Genomic DNA, 20,382 nt, shown 5'->3' with positions numbered 1-20,382 from the left:
GTTTTTACGATATTTAGCTTATAATTTCATAAACATGACCGGTATTTACATATACACATAGGTAATACTTATTAAGTGTTTAATTAACAGGGTCTAATTTTATTTGTTTGTTCTTAAATTCAAATTACAAACAGAACAACCACACTATATACATAATTTTAACGAGGCCACCAGTTTAAAAACAAATCGGTTAAAGAACTACTGAAAATATATCGGATACCATATATCAGTGATTTATCAGTAAACAATATCAAAATAAACAATTTAGATAACACTTTAAAAACAGTAACTAAGTAAGACGGAACGCAGTCAAATTTACCAAAAAGGCCGCAAGATGGCGTTTCCGTTGCATAATTTATTGACGCATGCGCCACACATTGCAATCAGCTGTCAGAAAGAACATAATCACGTAAAAAACAAAATTATTTGTGTCTTTAGATAATTCCCGTCAATATGGCGGGGCAAAATCCAGGTTCGCCGACTGACTTTCAATATTTTTACGAGGATGAAGTGTATAAACTCAACAATCGCGGTCAAGTGGTCTTCGGTCTGGTACTCGAGAACTATGAAGCCAACTCCAGCGATCAAGAGAGCGACATTGAAACACCTATACAAAAAGGCGAGATTCGTGTTGTCTGGCATCCTTCCGGCACCGAGCGAGTCATATCCGAGAAGTCGGTAAGCGAGGACGACATCCTAAATCATATTTGGTCTCACGCACTTGCGCACCTTTGTAGTTATCGGCAGATATATAAGTACCTCATTTGCGGGACAACAACCCCTGAGCCTTAGGCGGTAGCGGTTTTTCGTGAACACGATGTATGTACAAATGTATTTATGGAGGTAAAATTACACATAAACATAAATTTAATTAAGTCCACCCACAAAATTATTGAATGTATTTGCGTGTAGTGAAATATTTTCAGTACAAGGTGAAGTTATTGGCTGTGTCATAAGTTCCCAATACATAAGATTAAAACCAATATTCAGTGATTATGTTACCGGAACATGCTCATTGACCATGAACTATCTTTGTCTTTGTATAAAATTTATGCACATGTTCAAAATAAAATGCACTTGTTAGGCCTCTTAAACTATCAATGCTTAGTTAGTTTTAAATCAACAGTTGTAAGGGCAATAATTAATGTTAATTTAATTTATCTGATAGAGATTGGAACTAAGAAAAACCTTAAACATAAACACTTAATATTACTTTTAAATGAGATATAAAGCTTGTAAAGGAGCCACATGTTGTGACAAGTCCTTTTGCAACAAGTAAAGGAAAGGAGTAAAACATCTTCATATCATCTTAAAAGCTACTTTGAGTAATCTGAGATATTTATACAAGCATTACTTTTACCAAATTGATTTTTGTAACTTTAATTTTTGTTGGTAGCAATATTAATTTCTACCCTCCAATGAAATAAACTAGAATCTGAATAAATTATTTGCCATGTTACAAACAAATGCTTACTGCTGTTACTATAGCAAACTAAGTTAAAAAATATATTTTATGTATTTAAATTTATATTAATGTGACCACCAAATTATCAACTATTATTGTTAAATAGAATATAAATTAAAAGAAACCTTTAAATACACAATATTCCATTTAAAATGTTTTTCATCTACCTTCATTAAATATTTTCAATTACAAGCAAATGACGCAAAAAAAGAATTAAACAGCCAGCACATGAAAAGTGTCGAAAAAATATATTTGAGTTAATATTACAGTTAACTTTAGAGTCTAGCTAAAAGATCCAGACTCAAAACCTAGCTAAAATATTCGATTTAACAAGGATACTGTCATATCTCAGGTTGGCTTAGCGGATCGTTCATTGATGCCTGGTGATGTGGTTCGTCGCCTCATTGCCGGCAAGGATACGCAGAGGGGCTACTGCAGGGACATCATAATGACGGCAGCCCTGCAGATTGTTGGCACCAAGCATGTCATACCCAGTGTCGCTAGTGAGAGACTGCAGCCGTTGGAGGAGTTCACTCCAGATTTGGCCGTATGTCTGGATTCATGGGTTGGGACTTCCAAGGTAAGGAGTTTAACCATAAATGTCTAATATAAATTTGACTGCACGGATAGTTGAGTGGTTGAGGTCACCCCGCCAAACCCACTGTACGCGTCGTGTCGCGGAATCGACCCCCATGTAGGACAAGTATTTGTGTGATCCACGAATGCTTGTTCTGAGTCTGGGTGTGATTGTGCATGAGATTTGTATGTTTGTGAAACCCCCCGCGACACAAGTATTAAATTTGTTAGTGCGGGAGTTGTTAAAAAAAAACTGTAATTTTCCTTCTCGATACCTCATGGCTGAGGGTGGTGACTGTGTGAGGTTGCATTTTCCACCGCATTTCCCCTACATCCTATAGCTGAGTTGATATTCTTGGATAATTATGAATATTATTGAGAAGAGATTTCCTATAAATTTTGCATACATGTATCAGAATATTCTATCTTAATATATTAACTAGGATGTACAAATGTATTATGCTGTATAAACAAATGCATAATAATATATTTCATACAGATATAATTATAGTCTATTGATGTTGTTATCATGGTAATATGCATATTATTTATAGATTACACTGAGATATAATCCGAGTCAAATAGACAAAACAATTCTATTCTTTATATGACTATATTCTTATTTGTTGTTCTTAAAAAACGTTCAACCTACAAATTGCAAATGTTTAACTTATAAAACTAAAAAGCAATATTTTATCCGTCGCGACACCAATGCTTAATGAAAGATTTCGAACCAGTAAATGTTTGATCTAGTCTTTAGGAAAGTTATTATAATAAAGTCAACATGTCTGGAAAATTAGTGGTGTAGTCAACGCATCTGACTAGTCAATTTTGTCGTCAGGCTGTCCACAGCAAGCTCCGCCTAGTATCAGCCGAGGGCTCCCGGCTGGAGTACCCCGACCTGGACACGTGCCCGCTCGAGGACTACTCGATGCGCCGCCGCCGCTCCACGCCCTACTCCTCCTCAGAGTTCTACCCGGGGCAGGTTGTGTACGGCCCGCTGGGATCGCTCGACAACGCCAACTGGCTCCACGTCACCAAAGAAATGAAGGCCGCCAGGAAACATAAGATGCATGATCATAAGGTTGGTGATGTTTAACCGTTATTTGTTTTTTTAGCGTTCAGTACCGAGAAGGTCAATCCAGAACCCTTTTATTGTGGCTTTTGGTTTGTTTAGAGTTCAGTTCCAAAAAGGTCAAAACGGAACCCTATTATTGTGGCTCCGCTGTCTTTCTGCCCGTCCGTGCGTCACCAGGCTGTATCTCAAGAACCATGATAGTTTGACAGATGTGTATTATGTGAATCTAAACTTTTGGTCGTGTGTGTAAAAATTAAACTTTGTAATCGGAATCTCGAAGATTGTTGCGTGATGGGTGAAGTTATAGACACATTATTTTATGCAACTCTCAAAAAAAAAGTTCCTCTAAACACCTGGTTCTTCCTAACTAAAGATTATAAGTAATTAGTGAATTTTCTTCTGCGGATTACGGTAATCTCAATCTCAGTTTCGCAGAAGCTTTACAGACGCTCTATTCCTAACCAACAGTCGTTTCGTGTACCTTTTATGTTGTATGTTCTTTCTTGAATAGAATATTCTTTTCAGTGGTAGGCAAAAAACTAAATTTAACACACTAACGTATTGTTAGAAAACAATATCAACTGTTTTTAGCCGAGTGGCGACATTTTTGCTTAAAGTAACGTTGAAATCTCACAAGATTTTGATCGATTTTATTTGTCATAATTAAAAGATCTCGAAGCTCCGAGTGCCTTTAATATAGATGCGCCGAAATAATTTAATAGCTTGCCTATTGTCTTTTATTTCTTAAATTAAATCTACCCAATGGCATTCTTTAGCTCGCTTTATTAATTCTTGGAATAGACACTGGGTGTGTTAGCTTTTTTTCGTTTCGCTATTAGTTCTAAAGGCGGGTGCAGACTTGTGTTAAGAGCCTTAATATTATTTGTTATCCACTTTACACATTTCTCAATTCGTAAAGTGCAATCGATAGAGTTTAAAGGACTCTCATTCCCATACTTACATTAAAGTGATTCGTCATTCAACTAGTACTGCTTGTAAAAATATATCTTGTCTACTGACTGACCAGCAAGTTAGTGCAATAACTAAGTTAATACTGCACGGAATGCTCGCTTTGTAACATTAGTTTCGTGTGTCTATACCCGCCTTTACATGAATATTTTTTTTTCAGTGTTTGAGAGCCAAGTTAATCTTTAAGTGGGCTAGTTCGATCGCCGCTAAAGTAACACGGGTGTACGAGCAACAAGGTCACGACGTATTAACGTCGCTCCTATACATAATATGCTTCTACATTCTTAGTTTAACGCTAAATCTAGGCTTCGACTTCTTCACGTATTATGCACAAGTGACCTATCTAGTCTATAGAATATACTTTAATAAAAAATACTAATTTAATTTTAGATAGCAGAAGATAACAATTAAATTTAAATAAGTCGTGGTGATGGTGACGCATTCTTTATTTATATTGATATCTATTTAAAGCCATTTAATCTTATCTAAATTATTAGCTTTTTATTTTTATTGTTAATGTTAAATTAATTAAATTAGCACACACGTTTTCGTTCAGTTCGGTACTTCAACGGTCTTTATAGGATATAGTTCTGCGACATCGATTCATAACAATCACGTTTTCGTACCATATGGCACCCTGCAATTAATTTCGTTTACAATTTATAAGTATTTATTGTAATAACTTTATTTTATCTGAGTAGTATAAAATATTATCAAATATCCCATGAAGCTTTTACACTTTTTTAAGGTTGTTTAACCAATTATAAAACCATTATTATAAAAGGATGGTTTAGATTCGTTTTCTCCTAAATATAATTTCTGATGTCTTATATGCAGTTTACCGTGGAGGCAGTGGTGACGGAGAGCGTGAGCGTGCACTGGCAGTGCCGCGCGCTGTGCACCCACCCCGCCGACCCCGCGACGCCGCAACAGCCCAAGTTCTTAGTTGAAGGTATTTATATATTGTTCTAGAAGTTTCCTACAACGATACGCAATTCTGGCTTAGCATAGATTTTATCCCTCGGGTATAGATAGATATATTTTAGAAGCTAAGATGGTCGATACTTTAACAATAATCAGTAACCGTGTTGGACGGTTTGAAGAACAACTTTTCGCTAACCATTAAATGACCAAAAGCAACATTTTGCAACTTAACACCTGTATTTTTGTGCCCTACGCCGCACATAGGGCCCAAAAATACAGATGTTAAGTTAGGATATGCTTATAATGAATGAGCTTCCAATCTAACCTTTACGCCCAGATTTCTTTAAACTTACCATTCCGAGACTAAAATAAGAAAAAAAAAGCCTGCGAATAGAAACACTTAAAATGAATGCATCACTTGTATTGCACGCATAAAATAGGTCACTCTAGAGTAGAGTAACACCGTCCCACTGTCTTCTAGTATAATTGGAGTTATTTTAAATTACATTACACTAATTTCTATTGTGTCTACAAAATATTTAGCGAATTATTATTATTAATTCGTTGAACATTCAATACCGTGCTTTTATTTAATACGGCTGATCTAAAACCTGTTTGTTTTTTACACACATAGGTGAAGACCTTAAGAACTTGAAGTTGCTGAACGTGTTTGAGCCGTGCACCCTCCAAGTCGGTGACAGGAACTTTCTCACCATTGGCCCCGAAGATATATTTGTCAGTAAGAAGCAATGGAGGAAACAACAAAGTAAATATATTAATAATTGACAGTAAATTATGTTTTGGATGCTTTTATTGTCATTTCACAAATGAGATAAATAAGTCCTGTTTCTCATGACACGAAACTACCTACAAAATGAACAGAAAATATAATTCGTATAACTTATTTACAAGGACCTAAGGGCCGACTTGTCTTTTCCGTTTTTCGCAAAGTCTCAATACTTTACATAAAAATTTGCACATCTGCAACGTCATTTAATCAATGCTGTGCCCGACAGGGTCCATAATTGTGACTAAATATCTAGATATCAACAACCTGTAAACATTATGGTACGCAATAAAGAATTGAGAATGTCCGTAACGTTTTATATAAAAAGAAAGTGAAAGAATCTGTCAAGAAAAATAAGATTTTTTAAAGTATAATAGCATATTGCAATTAAAACTTTAATTTATTTTCTATTTTTCTCATAGGTAAATACTACAGGAGTCAACGCAAGCAGAGCCGACCATCAAAAAAGCCATCTAAAACCGAGACCAACTCGATAGATCACATGCCCTCCAGACCAAAGAAACGCGCCTCGTCACACCGCAAAATTAAACATGATGTAAGTTATATATCGATCTGTCTAGACTAGACTGTACTTACGGCACTTGGTTACTGAGTCCATCGTGCGTAGGGTGATTTTGGGAGGCGGTCCGTCGAGCCCTCCCAATTATCCCCAGAAGTACAGTAGTCGTGACACTTGTATGTAACCTCAAATAATTATATCTGATATACCAAGCATTATCATTAAATATTCATTTTTATTAAACTTCATAATCACAACAGAATGTCTCAAAAGATTTTCTTCTAAATATTTTTCTGTATAGACACATTGACACAATAGTGTTAAATGTTTTTTACACGTATAAAGTACATACTAACCTAGAAGACTAAGTCAAGGATCACACAAATGCTTGTCGCGTACGACAATCGAACCAGCGGGTCTCCATCTATTGTAGCCGTTTGATAAAATTTGAATGGAGTGACATTTAGAACATGGGTTTTTAGATTTTTAAATCTGTTCATTATTGCTATTGAACTCCTTTGAAAAACCTAGATAGTAATTATTTTTTTTATGTCCTAAATAATTATTTCAATGGCAAAACAAATTTTGCCAGCTCACTTATTGAGACTAACATGAATAAATCCAAGATACTTAAAATTCCCCACAGACTTTCTCCGACGAAATGGAAGTGGATCTCTTGATGGACGTGGTGAAGGACCCGGTGTGCCCCAGCATCAAGATCGAGCCCATCGGGGACGTGTCGCTGCCCATGGCCAGCAGTCAGGAGGACAACGCCGCCGAGGAGAAGAACGACTCCGGCATCAGGTGAGGGAAACTACAAGGCCGAGGTTATGATGCGATATGTTAAGTGAAGATAGGAATTAGTTGTAATGAATTAAAGTGATATATATGTGTAGATCTATGATCCATGGATTAAGATATAATTACCTTTTAATCAAATTGCGGATAGTACTTTTAAATGTAGTTCGGTTTTTGATAAAAGTGTTTGGGAAATTTAACTTTGTTGCTTTGAGATAAAGATGTTGATTTCATTGTCAGAGTTTCTGGTCTATTTTATATATTTTGTTCTTAGTCAAATTATTTTAAATGTGATATCTTAAAAGAAAAATACATTAAACTCGGCCTTAAACCTAACGCATATAAAATGATTTGCTTCATATTGTATTAAAATAATGCCTTTTTTGTGTGTCTCAAGTTTTCAGCCTAAGCTTTGCTGCTTTGAAGGTGTTGGACTAAAGTATATTCTCTTGGTGATGGATTTACGTAGTTAATTTAGTTTAATTAATAATACTAAGGAAGGCAAAAAATAATAAAAGGGAACAGTGTGTTCCATGTTCCTAACAAATGATGCTGGAGCTGGAAGATGGACGAGCTTCACAATGAAACGATAACTTTTTTATTTTTTTAATCAAGTACTTTGGATACGATAGAAAACAACATCCAAAGATTGTTTTTAACATTTTTTAAATTAACTCAATCTTAATCTCAAATACTCATGGCAAACCTCAACTTTAGAACGACCAGTATTCAGCCTCGGATGCTGTAAAACAATCTTAATAAGATGTTTTGATTCAAAAACCCACAATTATAATTTCTCATTTGTTTTCGCCTTTCTGCATTTCTACATTTAAGACCAATCCATTCACCTACTTTAAAAGCCTATATCAACGCATGTCTAGCATCAAAACACGCTTGTTAAATGCAAACCAGTTGCTACACATGATCGCTACGCTCGCTTCAGGCATATAGCTCGGAACACCCGTAACGGTCTGATCAGTGTGTCTAATGTCGGCGCTAACTAGATCGCACGTCCTCAGTCCTGAGCCGGCGCGCGAGGACACCTCGTTGCTCAACGGCGACAGCAAGTCGGAGGCCGCTCTCAACGACGACGATTCTGATAACTGGGAGAATACTAGCAGCGATGGTAGTGATACTGACAGGTAACTGACGTGGCTCAATAGTAAAAATGTTTTATTGCTCTTTCTTCAGTCTTTCGATTACACGGATAGCCGAGTGGTTGACATTACCACCTTTGTCGTGGGTTAGACCCCCGTGTAGGACGAACATTTGTGTGATCCTCGAATGCTTGGCCTAAGTCTAGGTGTCTTAGCGAATATTATTTGTATGTTTGTGAAATCTAGTCAAGACGGGTAGTAAATGCACCTTAGTGCGGGAGCTGATAGAATATATCATGGTAATCTTATTTTAGTGAACGTTACTTTTATTTACAAAATTGTTCTATGACTGGAAGATAATGGTTGTAGCCGCGCATGTCATAAGATTTTTAACCGTAAAGTGGAACTGGACCCCGGTAGTGTTCTATGTCCAGTGGATCGCGGTTAGCTGACTTGATTGATGGTATAGCACTCATTAACTGTCACATTATTTAATTTAATTGAAATTTCGTGGTATAGTGGCGCGACGTGGTCGTCCCGCTGCTCGTCGGCGGCGTCAGGCCGCGGCAAGCGCTCCCCGCAGCTGGCGGTGCGGCTGCTGCGCGGCAAGCGCCTCAAGCGCACCGTGCGCCGCGCGCCGCCCGCGCCGCCGCCGCGCCTCGGCGACCGCGTCGTCGTCGAGACGCTGCACACCACCAGCCGCGCCAACGTCGTCTGGCAGGTACGACACACTAAACAGTACCGGCTGTTGCGCACGACTTCCTGAATCAAAATAAGCAAATAATATTATCTTAAACGCACAATAAGAATCTGAATAATATAATAATTAATGACAAGTGAGACAAAATCACCATCAAACAACAAAAACTTAGAATAATGTGCATGTGACTTGAATGTAGGTATGTGAAACTTCCCGCGATGGAACATAAGGGCCGATTTTTCTATCGCAAGATAACTTTTATTCGACGAATATGTTTGACGTTTTGACAGCTTTTGTATAGAAAATATGTCAAACGGCCATATTTATTCCTCAAATAAAAGTTATCTGACGATTAAAAAATCGGGCCTTAATCATATAAATATATATATATAGTTACAGCCTTTGCCTAGCTAACAGGACATAAAAGTACACGATATAATAAGTTTGTTTCACGCAGGATGGTACAATAGAAATGGGCATACCGTCAACACAGCTATACCCAATCCATCACTTGGACGGGCAGGAGTGCTTCCCCGGCGACTTCGTGGTCAGCGGGGCGGCGAACATCGAAGAAAACCAACAGGTTACCTTTATTAATTTGTTTCCGTAACTTATTCGAATACGTCTTGATTGTCCACCTTGTATCTACTAAGTATTAACCGTAATCTCCCCATAGTTAGTGCTTTATCTAATATACTTAATAAGCATCTGAAGCAGTACGAATTGTTCGACCTACTCAACCCAAAAGATAATGTAATGTAGATTTTTTTATATTTTGCTTATGCAAATAACCTAATTAAATTAATTCACTTTTTCATATGCTCACCCTTTTTTCACTTAACACAACTAGGCACTAAATGAGAAAAACTAGATATTTGCGATCATTAAAAATAAGCTTAAAAAGTCCTTCATTCCTCCTCCATTTTGAGCATTGAGACAAAATCATAACATATTTTGAAATATTCTCCCGGTTGTAAAATTCCCTAATATACTAAACAGTAAACATCAATGTATGTTTAATTAAATGTTAATGTTTCTACGTAGCTGAAGCACAGAGAATACGGCGTGGTGCAGCGTGTGGACCATCACGGACGCACGGCCATCGTGCACTGGTACCGCACCTACACCAGTGCAGACGAACCTGTGTATGTTGAAATACATATTTTATATTATAACAATACTGTCACGAATAAAGAATAGTTTTGTGTAGAAAAAGTATGCTAAATAGTAGTGATCGCAGTTTAGTCTATGTTCAATTCAGGCTTTGAATGTATCTGAATTGGTTGGAAGACATCAAAATCTGTTATATCTATTTTCAAAAAAACTGTAAGCGACACTTATAGTGCGTTAATAGCCACTATCCTCATGTCGGGGTTGGCATCCAGTCCGGTGTTTTACAAGGACCCAACTGCCTTTCTGACCTTCTCAACCCAATTACCTGGGAAACCCAATAACCTTTAGTCCGCCTAGATGTCAGACTTTCTAGCTTCTAACTATCTGTAGCGACTGTCACACATATGTATAAACAACAGCCGAAACTCACAATTTAACCTGCCTTCCAAAACACGGAGGAACTAGTGATATATGATATGGTAATCACCTATTCACGGACAGATCAATCGCCGATTAGATCGTGCATAACAATACCATTAGTTTTCTGGTAGCTAGTATACCAAATAGAAGCTCCTAATCGTCTTCAAACGTCTTTAAACAAAACCTTAACCCGTGATTCTTTTCCACAGGCCACAGATGTTGAACGAAAGCGAAGTCAGCGTATACGACCTAAAGGACCACCCCGACTTCCAGTACCGGCCCGGGACGGTCGTCATCAGGGTCGCCAACTTCACCGGGGAAGACGCCAACTGTACTGCGGGACAGGTATGTAAAAAGACTTTGATTTCTATTAAAACAGAACACTCCTTTGTCGCCGTCACCACTCAATCTAAAACTGGGGCCTGCCTACATACACACTTCCTTAAATCAGTTAATTCTATTTCTTTGTAAAAGAGTCAGACTACTCGAAGTCCTATCGTGTGTCATTGTAAGTGCAAAAAATGGTGCAATCCTTTTTATGAGTATTAGTTTAACAGAGACTGCAGAGAGTATACTTAAAGAGAATGATTAGACCTGTCTTAATCTTTACTCTATTACGATGTTTTAAATGGCAACACTTGTAAATAAACTAATGTATTGTTTTAGGTGATCGACAACTTCCCGTCGGGTCGTGTTAAAGTATGGTGGGTGGACGGACACACAAGCATGTGCTGGCCTCAAGACTTGTATAAGGTATTTTAATATTTTTATTTTTAAATGCCAACACCTGAAAGCCTCGTTTATAATGTCCAATGCACAAAAATATCTTCATCAATTTAGAACTTCTAAATAAATTTGAGATACCTGTCCTGTATCTCAAGTGCCGTTAAATTGGTGGCCTAGGGAGCGCTGCAATGGCGCCATTGTGGAGCTAATAATAATTTTCATATGTAAATATAAAAAGCACAGAACCGCCACTACCGAATTATTATAGAATACTCGCCTTAAATTTATAGGCCTAAAGATTAAGACTGTATAAAGCGGTCGTCCGCGCTTGGCATAGACACTTAAATATTTCTAAAACGAGCTCTGATCTTTACTTCAAAATCCTCGCATAGCATTTCAATCGTCAACTATACAATGGAGTGTTGAAATCGGATCAGCCACACTGTGTTATCTAAAGTCCGACAGTCCATTTAACACAGGTTTTTTGAAACGTGTTGTTTTGTTGCCCTTAGGTGGGCGAGTACGACAGCGAGGAGGGCGAGCTGTGGGGCTCGGAGGGCTCGGGCTCGGAGGACTCGTGGGAGACGCAGAGCTCCGCGCACGACGCCGAGCCCCGCACGCCCGACCCGCTGCCGCCCACGCCGCCCGACCAGCCGCCGCATATAGGTACGCACTGTATACGTGTTTCATGGCTCTAACCAAAAAATGTGAACTACTACTACGTGCTTAGTCAAACAATTTGTTTTGAGACGCCACTGCTGCACTGATATATTGGATTGGAGAAAACCTGGATTTAAACACGGTGAACTAGTGTGATGATCAATGCTAAATCCTTTCATTTCTGGGAGGAGGCTTATGTTTTCTCAGGAATCTTAATTTAAATAAAATAATAATTAAAAAAACAAAAAATCCGCCTGCATGTATAACTACAATTAAAAATCAACTGAAAAGACTGAAACAAGATAAAAATTCAATGTGTACACTTAGGAATATCAGCACGGTAGTCTTTCAATTTTTTGCAACAGTATAAACAGAATTGCAGTCGGAGGCATGAAATTAAGTGCTTCTATATGATAAATTATTATCTCTTTGCGCGAACCACATCGTGCGAAGTTTTCCCCTTGTATTCATGATTTTTTTTTGTCTCAAATACGCATGGTTTTAACACTACCCTGTGTTACAGAGGCGGGCCTGGCGGGCGCGGTGGCGGCGGAGGCGGGCGAGGGCGCGGGCGCCGGCGTGCCGCGTCTGCTGGAGCCGCGCGTGGCCGCGCACATCGAGCGAGGACGCATCGCCATGAGGAAGCTCGAGGAGATGTTCGCCAAGCACCCCACCTTGCAGAGCCAAGAGGTAAACCTGCTGCCTCTGGCAAGGTGGCTTGTACACTTACAGCCGCAGCTGGCGGCCACGCTGCATACAGCCTTCGACAACTGTCGCGCACTCAACGACATCTTCGACAAAGATCCCGCAGCTGACTCGCATGAGGTACGTAGGCGGGCTAACGCAGGCCTAGACCCGGCGATCCAGCCAATTAACTGGATATAACTGGGCATATATTAGTGTACGCAAAACCACTGCAAAAGATTGTAATGCATGAATGAGTGCATGAGATGGTAATGGAAAACAATAAAAGATGTCAAACTGGTATCTTCTAGTCGCACATCGAGACTATTCAAATGGCTGCTAAATTGCAATGGAAGTTCACCACAGTCAATTTAAATGGATTCTGCTATTAGCGCATTATAATACAATTATAAATAAATGAGAACTAAGTTAAACCTCCATCTGTCTCTCCCAACATATGTTTTTGTTTGCAGATCATGCGCAAGTTGCTAAACCTGTACAAAGATTGCCGATTCTTAGACCGCCTGATGGGAACGTCGTTCTTCCATGAAGACCACTTTTTGGTAAGTTACTCAATACTAACTTTTGCCATCCTTGCTCACTCAATTGTCCGTTAATTTTACGTAGTCGTAAGGTTATGTGGATATGTTTACAAATCAAGGCCGATTAAATTATATTACTTAGTGGTTTATGAAAATCTTATTGTTTTTATTGAGGACCCACACCCTAACAAAGTTTGGGGAGGAATAGAATGAAAGACAAACAAACATTTACAAGTATGTGCGGGGGCTTTCGTAATATTCACTTTCGTAACCACCTACACCTGAACCTTGGTTTTCTTATCAAATATTTGAGGTGTATCGAATAAAGTAGCAAACGATCGACCTAAACTGCAGCGCTATCTCCCGGTCTTTTATAATAATGTGGTGTTCCGTACCCCGCAGGGTCTGCTGGAGCGTGTCCGCGAGCGCGGCGCCAGCACCCCGCGCGCGGGCGAGCGGCGCGTGCACGAGCAGCTGGCGCGGCTGTTCGCGCCCGCCGCGCCCACCGCGCCCGCCGCCGCGCCCGCCGAGCCCGCGCCCGACCCCGCGCCCTCCGAGCCCGACGCCATGCTCGTGGACGACGACCTCGACAAGCCCGCCAGGCCCATCATCACGGCTAATGTTACCGTCGAACCCATGCAGGTATATATGTATTGCTAACTGACTGCCGTACTCACAAAAGGCGAATAGCAACTTGGGGTTAAGCTTTGTTGGACCGTTACACTGCTAGACAAAGCTTCATAGTGCAGCGTAATCAGCCAATCAATAATAATATTATTTAATCAGTAATAATTGATTAACTCAACAAAGAGTCGCCTGAAGTGTCATGGAATCTTTCTCTGTTAAGTGAAATGTTGAAACAAACTTAGTTATTCTAAAATCCTCAGACTAATTTTTAATCAACAATTTATCAGTACAAAATGTAAGACAAAAAAAACAAGTCATCTAAGAGGCAATAAATAACACCATTGTTTTGTAGGTGGAAAACAGCACAATCAAGAAACCATTACATTTAAATATAGAACCGGCGCTGGCCACCGGCTCAGACACACTTGTCACACATGACAACGCTACCAGTGAAAATCGTAAGTTAGCTCTTAAAATATCGAGATTATTGGATATTACTTTCCAAACCGAGACTGTTCTAACACATTTCTGTTCGCAGCGTGCGCGGAGACGAATGACGGTGATCAAGGACCGGGCCGTAACGTCTGCTACAAATTATGCTCTCTTATACACGCGCAACTCATTAAAGCGCACGCTGAAGTTAGTCGGTAAGTGTATCCGACGCACATACTCATGGTTAATACGTACTTTAATTTCAGAGGCCGTATTATAAAGTTTTAAAACCACTATAGAGTAAGTCAGTCGCACCTTTTGCGATGCTAAAGTTTGGCAATATCGCTGTCGTAATAATATTTGCACAAAGAGGAAATTACAAATTCACAAGGATGTAAGTTTAAGATACCCTGCGACTGACCGGTGTCAGTATTTACAAGTAATTAAAACCAAGGTGCTGAAATGATTTGTTGTCTTTTGGTCAGCCGATCATAGTTGGAATCCTAGATTTGCCAGACAATCTGAACACCTTTAAAGACACCGAAGGTTAAGCTTATCCGGCTTAAACTTTAACGGGGGATAGAAAAACTTGCTTTTAATAGTTTTAATACTTTATAATATAGCGCCATGTACTCAAACAAAATAGGGTATGTTTAATCAAAATGAGTAAAATATCAATGTACAAAAACTAATTAGCAGATACTAACGTTTGTTGTAAAGTGTCTAGGATTAAATAACTTGGAGACTAAATATTACATAGTAATATATTTAATAAGAACTTTAAGTAAGTCTTATAACATAAAAGTATATTTATTCCGCAGGAGAAGGCCGCAAGAGTTGGCCGATTTCCTTAACAGCTTAATGAAAAAGCAAAACGCGTCTGAAGAGAACTTAGTCTACCACTTTTCAGTGTGAGCCTCCTTTATTGTTTTATTTCAATTTATGTTTTTATTTAAATTGGGCTTCTGTACATGTTTCTAGCTTATACACGTGTATATACTTACTCTTATGACATAATACTGCCTTCATGCGATATAATCCTCTTTGCTTTGAATGTTATTGTCTTGTGACGTTATGCACACGCTGATATGTTAACGATACCTGCAACTATACTTCAATATATGATCGTTATAGTAAGATACGTTTTTAGTATATATACGAATATATATACGTTTAAATTTGTTATTTTAATTTCAGTTATATTACGATAATGTACAGATTTCCAAATTGCTTTTGTAATTGTTTTGTTTTGTTTATTTATTCATTTATATTTTTTATTTTGCATCTCATTATATGTTGTACTGTGTTCGAGGGACCTACTAAACAAAACATATTAAGCTCTTATTGTGCTATAACATTTTTATGGACACAATCTAATTTGTTGTAAATAACACTTTTGTGTACTAAAAACCTAAGTGTCTGATCTTTTAAATCAAATAGATTATATGCATTTCTGGTAAATAGCCTAAACCCAATATCAAAAGTTCTAGGAAAAGATGATCCTTCCGATTCTTTAACAGAACTTAGTTTGATTTGGTATTAGATTCTAATTATTTACTCAAATTTCTTCTAGTTTCAACTTCACTTGAGTTTTTAATCATTTTTATGTTGTTTTGTTTCTTGAACCTTGTTTGAAGTAAGATTCTTCAGTTGCCTTATTTGTCTTCCTAATTCCAGTTATGTCGAAGTGCATGTATATCCTTCAGAAACGTAAACTACACTTTCTTTCTCCTAACTTTAGAATTTTAGTTTACAATGACTAATTCAAGTCGACTGCTATTCTGTTTCGTTGGTCATAAATTAATATTATTTCATTAACCCTGGTATTAAAAGCATTACCCATTGTTTTGTTAGTGTTCGTAATTTCGTGCATTTCTTTTATCTTTTGTTTCATTTTATGTTCGTTTCGTAGATGACTCGTAAAAAAAGTGGTAACTTAATTTCTCTGATTTCCGATATGCCCAATATTGTGACGATTGTATAGTAATGTTTAATGTAAGTCTTGCATCAGTTGAATGTACGATAGTCCCTTGTTGATTATGCATGGTACTGATGTATTGTCATCCAATTGGTTAGCTCCCGTCTCCTGTTGTATCATTTGTTATTGTATATTACTCTTGGTATATAGGTTAACAATATAAATATTAATTTTGATAACCTTTTTTTAAGTTCTTTCGATAGGTAAGCTTCAGATTCTATATATTATGCGCTTATTATTATGTCTTTATGCCACCTTGTAAATGTCTTATTAGACAATAAATCCCCAATAAGTAAATTTTCTATTCATTTAGTTAAAGAGAACAGTACAAAGTATTTTGAATCATGTACGTAATTTGAACATAGAAAGACTTCTTTAGCATTTAGTGAGGTTAGAACAAAACAATTCAAAACTGTCCTTCTATTTACTTGTTTGTATTATACATCAAAATAATGTTGATACCCTTTACATTTCAGGTGATTGTGTATTTAGCTGTTGTAATGATTTGTGTGTATGATTGTAGTCAGTACGGCGCCCTGGTGGTCAGCCTGGCGGAGGAGGACAAGGGCGAGGCTAAAGCTGCGGATGTCAAAGACGCTACCACAGCGACACAGGCTAAAACAGACGGTAATTGATTGATACTTTGAGATATTTTTTCTGTTTGATGCGTTAGTTAAGTGAGATCAAAAAAATAACATTAAATTGTGTTATATTCTCGTTATAACTCATAGGACACACCATCAATGCTTATGCTGTAAGGAAAATACAAATTGATGTTCCCAAACACAATGTACTATTACTTATCACAGCGAGTTTGATGTTTTATTTTTTAATAAATACGCCTGTAATTCCACAAGTTTCTGCTTGGTGGTTCTTTATTAAATATAGATTGATCAGTGAAGTTTAAAGTAGAAGTTACTGTTATCAAGTATCTCAGCTTATCGCGTCACATCATTTATTTCACCAGACTGAAAATACTTTATTCTCTACCAGGTGGATCAGACACAGCACCTCTCGCAACAGCAGAAGGCACAGAAGAGGCTGAAATGGAGACCATCCCCCCCATGATCGACGACCAGAAGGAGGCCGGCGAGGGCTTCTGTATATTGGAATCCGCGCCCGCCGGCCACAGGTTCCGTCTCTCTATGTTGCAGCCCTCCGAACCCAGGACCTTCTACTCCGCTGTCAAGAGGGAGATTAAACTGCTCAAAAGTGATCTGCCGCCCGGGGTGAGTTTATCATTTTTTTTTCTATAGTAGTCTCAGTCTTGTATAATTCAGTGGCTGTGTAGTTTGTAGAGATTTATGTTTGTGTATTGCAATCTTATCCATATTGATTATTTAAGTAAAACGGGGCAAATAGAGGCATTTTCAGGGTGTATAGAAACGAAAGTCTTTAGTGGTTTCTTAGGTTTACGCGAATGTTAGACATTGAAATGAAACTACTTTTACGGATTTTATCGCGGTTTAATTTTAGATTTTAGTTCCCGTGGTCACGGGCAGACTAAAAGATCCAAATTCCTACCTAGGATGTTTCGCGAGGCTATTGAGATTAAAAAACACCCTAATTTCAATAGAGAAGATGGCTGGAAGATATCACCTACTTGGGATCCAATAATAAATAAACTCAAGGCCAAACCCAAGAGCAGCGCTGCAAGACATCAAGACACAGTGAGCTCATACTGCGTAGGTCGGACCACAAATAATTAATTAAAATATGAAGGTAGAACGAGCAACATCTCCTGTCAAGACGAACGCCATCTCAGTCTGCCCGTGACCATGATACCTGCAAAGGTTTCGAAACGTCGGGAACTAAAATCTAAAACGAAAGTCTTTATTATGATTTGGACAAGACAACATGAAAATTGCAAACATTTCATAATGTAATTTTGATTAAACATTTTTATGTAAACTCAATTTTTTCTCCGTCTTATGGTACTGTTTATTTAATAATGTTTTATCTAATTTTATCTGTCCTGCGAGTATAAATTTTAAACTTTGTAATGTTTTTCTTCTGTTTAATATATGTAGTACCATTGTCCATGTCATAGGTATGGGTCCGCGGCTACGAGGACCGCATCGACTTACTGTCCGTGATGATCGCGGGCCCCACGAAGACGCCCTACGAGGGCGGGCTGTTCGTGTTCGACGTGCAGCTCGGCGGCGAGTACCCGCGCGCGCCGCCGCTCTGCCACTACCACTCCTACTGCACCGACCGTCTCAACCCCAACCTGTACGAAGATGGCAAGGTAAAGAACTACTGTCTTTAGACGGCTTCTTATGTTAAAAGTTTTGTTCATAACTAAAACGCGAGCTACATTTTCGAGAATATCACTGAATTTGTTTTTTGGACGGGTCAGCGCTAAACACAGCCAAGTTTAATGCTAGTTTGAGCTAGCTAGCTAGTGCTAATTATAATGGACGTCAGCAACTAAATCTGTTGAATATGTCAGGTGTGCGTGTCCCTACTGGGCACATGGTCAGGCCGGGGCGTAGAGGTGTGGGGCAAGGACAGCTCACTGCTGCAGGTCATCGTGTCGCTGCAGGGGCTCATCCTCAACGCCGAGCCCTACTTCAACGAAGCCGGCTATGAGAAACAGAAAGGTATGTTTAAATCCTATACATAGGATAACTTGGCAATAAATTAATTTTTAAGATTTATGACAGTGTGTCATGTAATTAAAATTGTAACTCGCTCCATATAAGGAGTTGTTAAATTGGTTCAGAATTTTCCAAGAAATCCGGTAAGTAGAGTTTGAATTATGAGTCACAATGTTAAAGCAATGTGTTTTTGTAATCAGGTACCCAGCAAGGCAAGGAGAACTCTCGCATGTACAACGAGATGGTGCTGCTGAAGCTGGTGCAGTCGATGACGAAGATGGCGACGCGGCCGCCGGAGCCGTTCCGCGAGGAGATCCTGGCGCACCTCCGCGGCTGCGCCGGCGCGCTCTGCTCGCGGCTGGAGGCGCTCGTGGCCGCCGCGCCCGCGCCCGCGCCCGACTACCCGCTGCTGCCCGCCTCGCGCGGCTTCTGCCTCACGCTGCGCTCCTCGCTGGCGGCCTTCCGCGCGGCGCTGCGGCGCGCGCTGCCGGGCTCGCCGCCGCCCGCCAGCCCGCTGCCCGCCGGCCCCGCGCCCGGGCCCGCCGCGCCCGCCGCGCCCGCCGCGCCCGCCGCGCCCGCGCCGCCCTTATAGCGCGCCGCGACCGGCGACACGCACCCGCACCCTACGCCACACACGAAAATTAATGATAATCAAATTCTAAATGAAATGTTCGATCTTATGCGAATGATATGATTATTAGATTTATTAATGCATAGATTAATATTATTTATTTGTTACAAAGTAATGTCTACTTTTAATTCAACATTCGTCGTTATAATGTTTAGATTATGAGTACTTATTGAAATTGCATACTTTTTACCGAGCAAAGCTTTTTGCTATCATTCGAATATTTGCTACACTATTATAATTAATAATACTATAATATGATACAATAAAGACAGGTAATTTTAGATGTAATGTCTAGATTTTGTTCCTGATTCCAATATAATTTAATATATACGATTGTAGCTCCTGTTTCATCAGTTCAGGGTATGATGTGCGAGTATTACGAGTATCTCATCAATGTTTATTTTATGTATGTGTAATGTTGTGTGTAAAAATGCATTCACTCATTTTTATGTAATTATAGTTTTGTTTTTATTTAATTTTTTGTTTTATAATGCGGGAAATATTATTTGTATGGTAATAATGAACTAGCAACATGTTTAAATTGGCGCAGTACCGACAGTACATACCACTTAGCATAGTCGATAGTCGCGGGGCTCCGAGTGCGAGTCGCGATGCTACTTACTTCACTGTGTGTGATACCTAATCAATGTTCTGTACTCTCGTTTCCAATGTTTCAAATTAATGAAAATCATTTACACTCTTAGGTTTAGTGTAAGTAGTAGTTCGGATCTTTCTGTTCCTTCACCAAATACTGAGCGTCACAAAAGTGATGTCACTTGTGGTGTGACACATATATTTATAGTATTACTTAAACATTTCCCGAAAATAAAGATCTTTGAAAAAAAATGCAAAGTGAAAATTGAAAGTGCTATCTGGTGATACGCACTTAATTAGTGATATTTTCGAAATTAGTTTTAATTTTCTATTCTCTTGTTTTAGAAAGAAAATTCCTCCTCGTTAGTGCTTATAGTATTATACCATACGGCCCACGCCGCCGCCGGCGGCAGCACAAATACAATGTAATTTCATGCCAAAGTCAATTGAGCTATGGAAGG

General features: G+C 38.9%; 1 protein-coding gene across 1 annotated transcript; it reads left to right on the top strand.

The window, feature by feature from the left end:
• The first annotated feature begins 330 nt into the window (after positions 1-330).
• LOC113508721 ((E3-independent) E2 ubiquitin-conjugating enzyme) lies at positions 331-20,350 on the top strand. The gene is made up of 26 exons (XM_026891806.1): positions 331-678; positions 1,818-2,045; positions 2,883-3,125; positions 4,926-5,040; positions 5,647-5,778; positions 6,222-6,355; positions 6,966-7,123; positions 8,137-8,259; positions 8,734-8,935; positions 9,372-9,497; positions 9,959-10,059; positions 10,657-10,792; positions 11,114-11,200; positions 11,686-11,839; positions 12,357-12,523; positions 12,991-13,080; positions 13,462-13,701; positions 14,039-14,144; positions 14,225-14,333; positions 14,940-15,029; positions 16,620-16,723; positions 17,090-17,325; positions 18,147-18,344; positions 18,549-18,699; positions 18,897-19,255; positions 20,267-20,350. Exons 1-26 carry the CDS (start codon positions 454-456, stop codon positions 20,348-20,350), a joined length of 4,098 nt encoding a protein of 1,365 aa, XP_026747607.1. The 5' UTR covers positions 331-453.
• The last annotated feature ends 32 nt before the right edge of the window (positions 20,351-20,382 follow it).

This window comes from Trichoplusia ni, chromosome 3 (assembly GCF_003590095.1).
Source record: "Trichoplusia ni isolate ovarian cell line Hi5 chromosome 3, tn1, whole genome shotgun sequence".
In the NCBI taxonomy this organism is placed as follows: Eukaryota; Metazoa; Arthropoda; class Insecta; order Lepidoptera; family Noctuidae; genus Trichoplusia; species Trichoplusia ni.
Note: the sequence above shows the minus strand (reverse complement) of the source record. Positions and strands in the feature narration are given on the sequence as shown.

What these genes read in the sequence shown, in the direction of transcription:
- LOC113508721 (XM_026891806.1), top strand. Translation starts at nt 454, where the DNA reads ATGGCGGGGCAAAATCCAGGTTCGCCGACTGACTTTCAATATTTTTAC. An exon ending in TCCATGAAGACCACTTTTTG is followed by an intron (nt 13,081 to 13,461) that starts GTAAGTTACTCA and finishes CGTACCCCGCAG; the next exon opens with GGTCTGCTGGAGCGTGTCCG. An exon ending in CGGCTATGAGAAACAGAAAG is followed by an intron (nt 18,700 to 18,896) that starts GTATGTTTAAAT and finishes TTTTGTAATCAG; the next exon opens with GTACCCAGCAAGGCAAGGAG.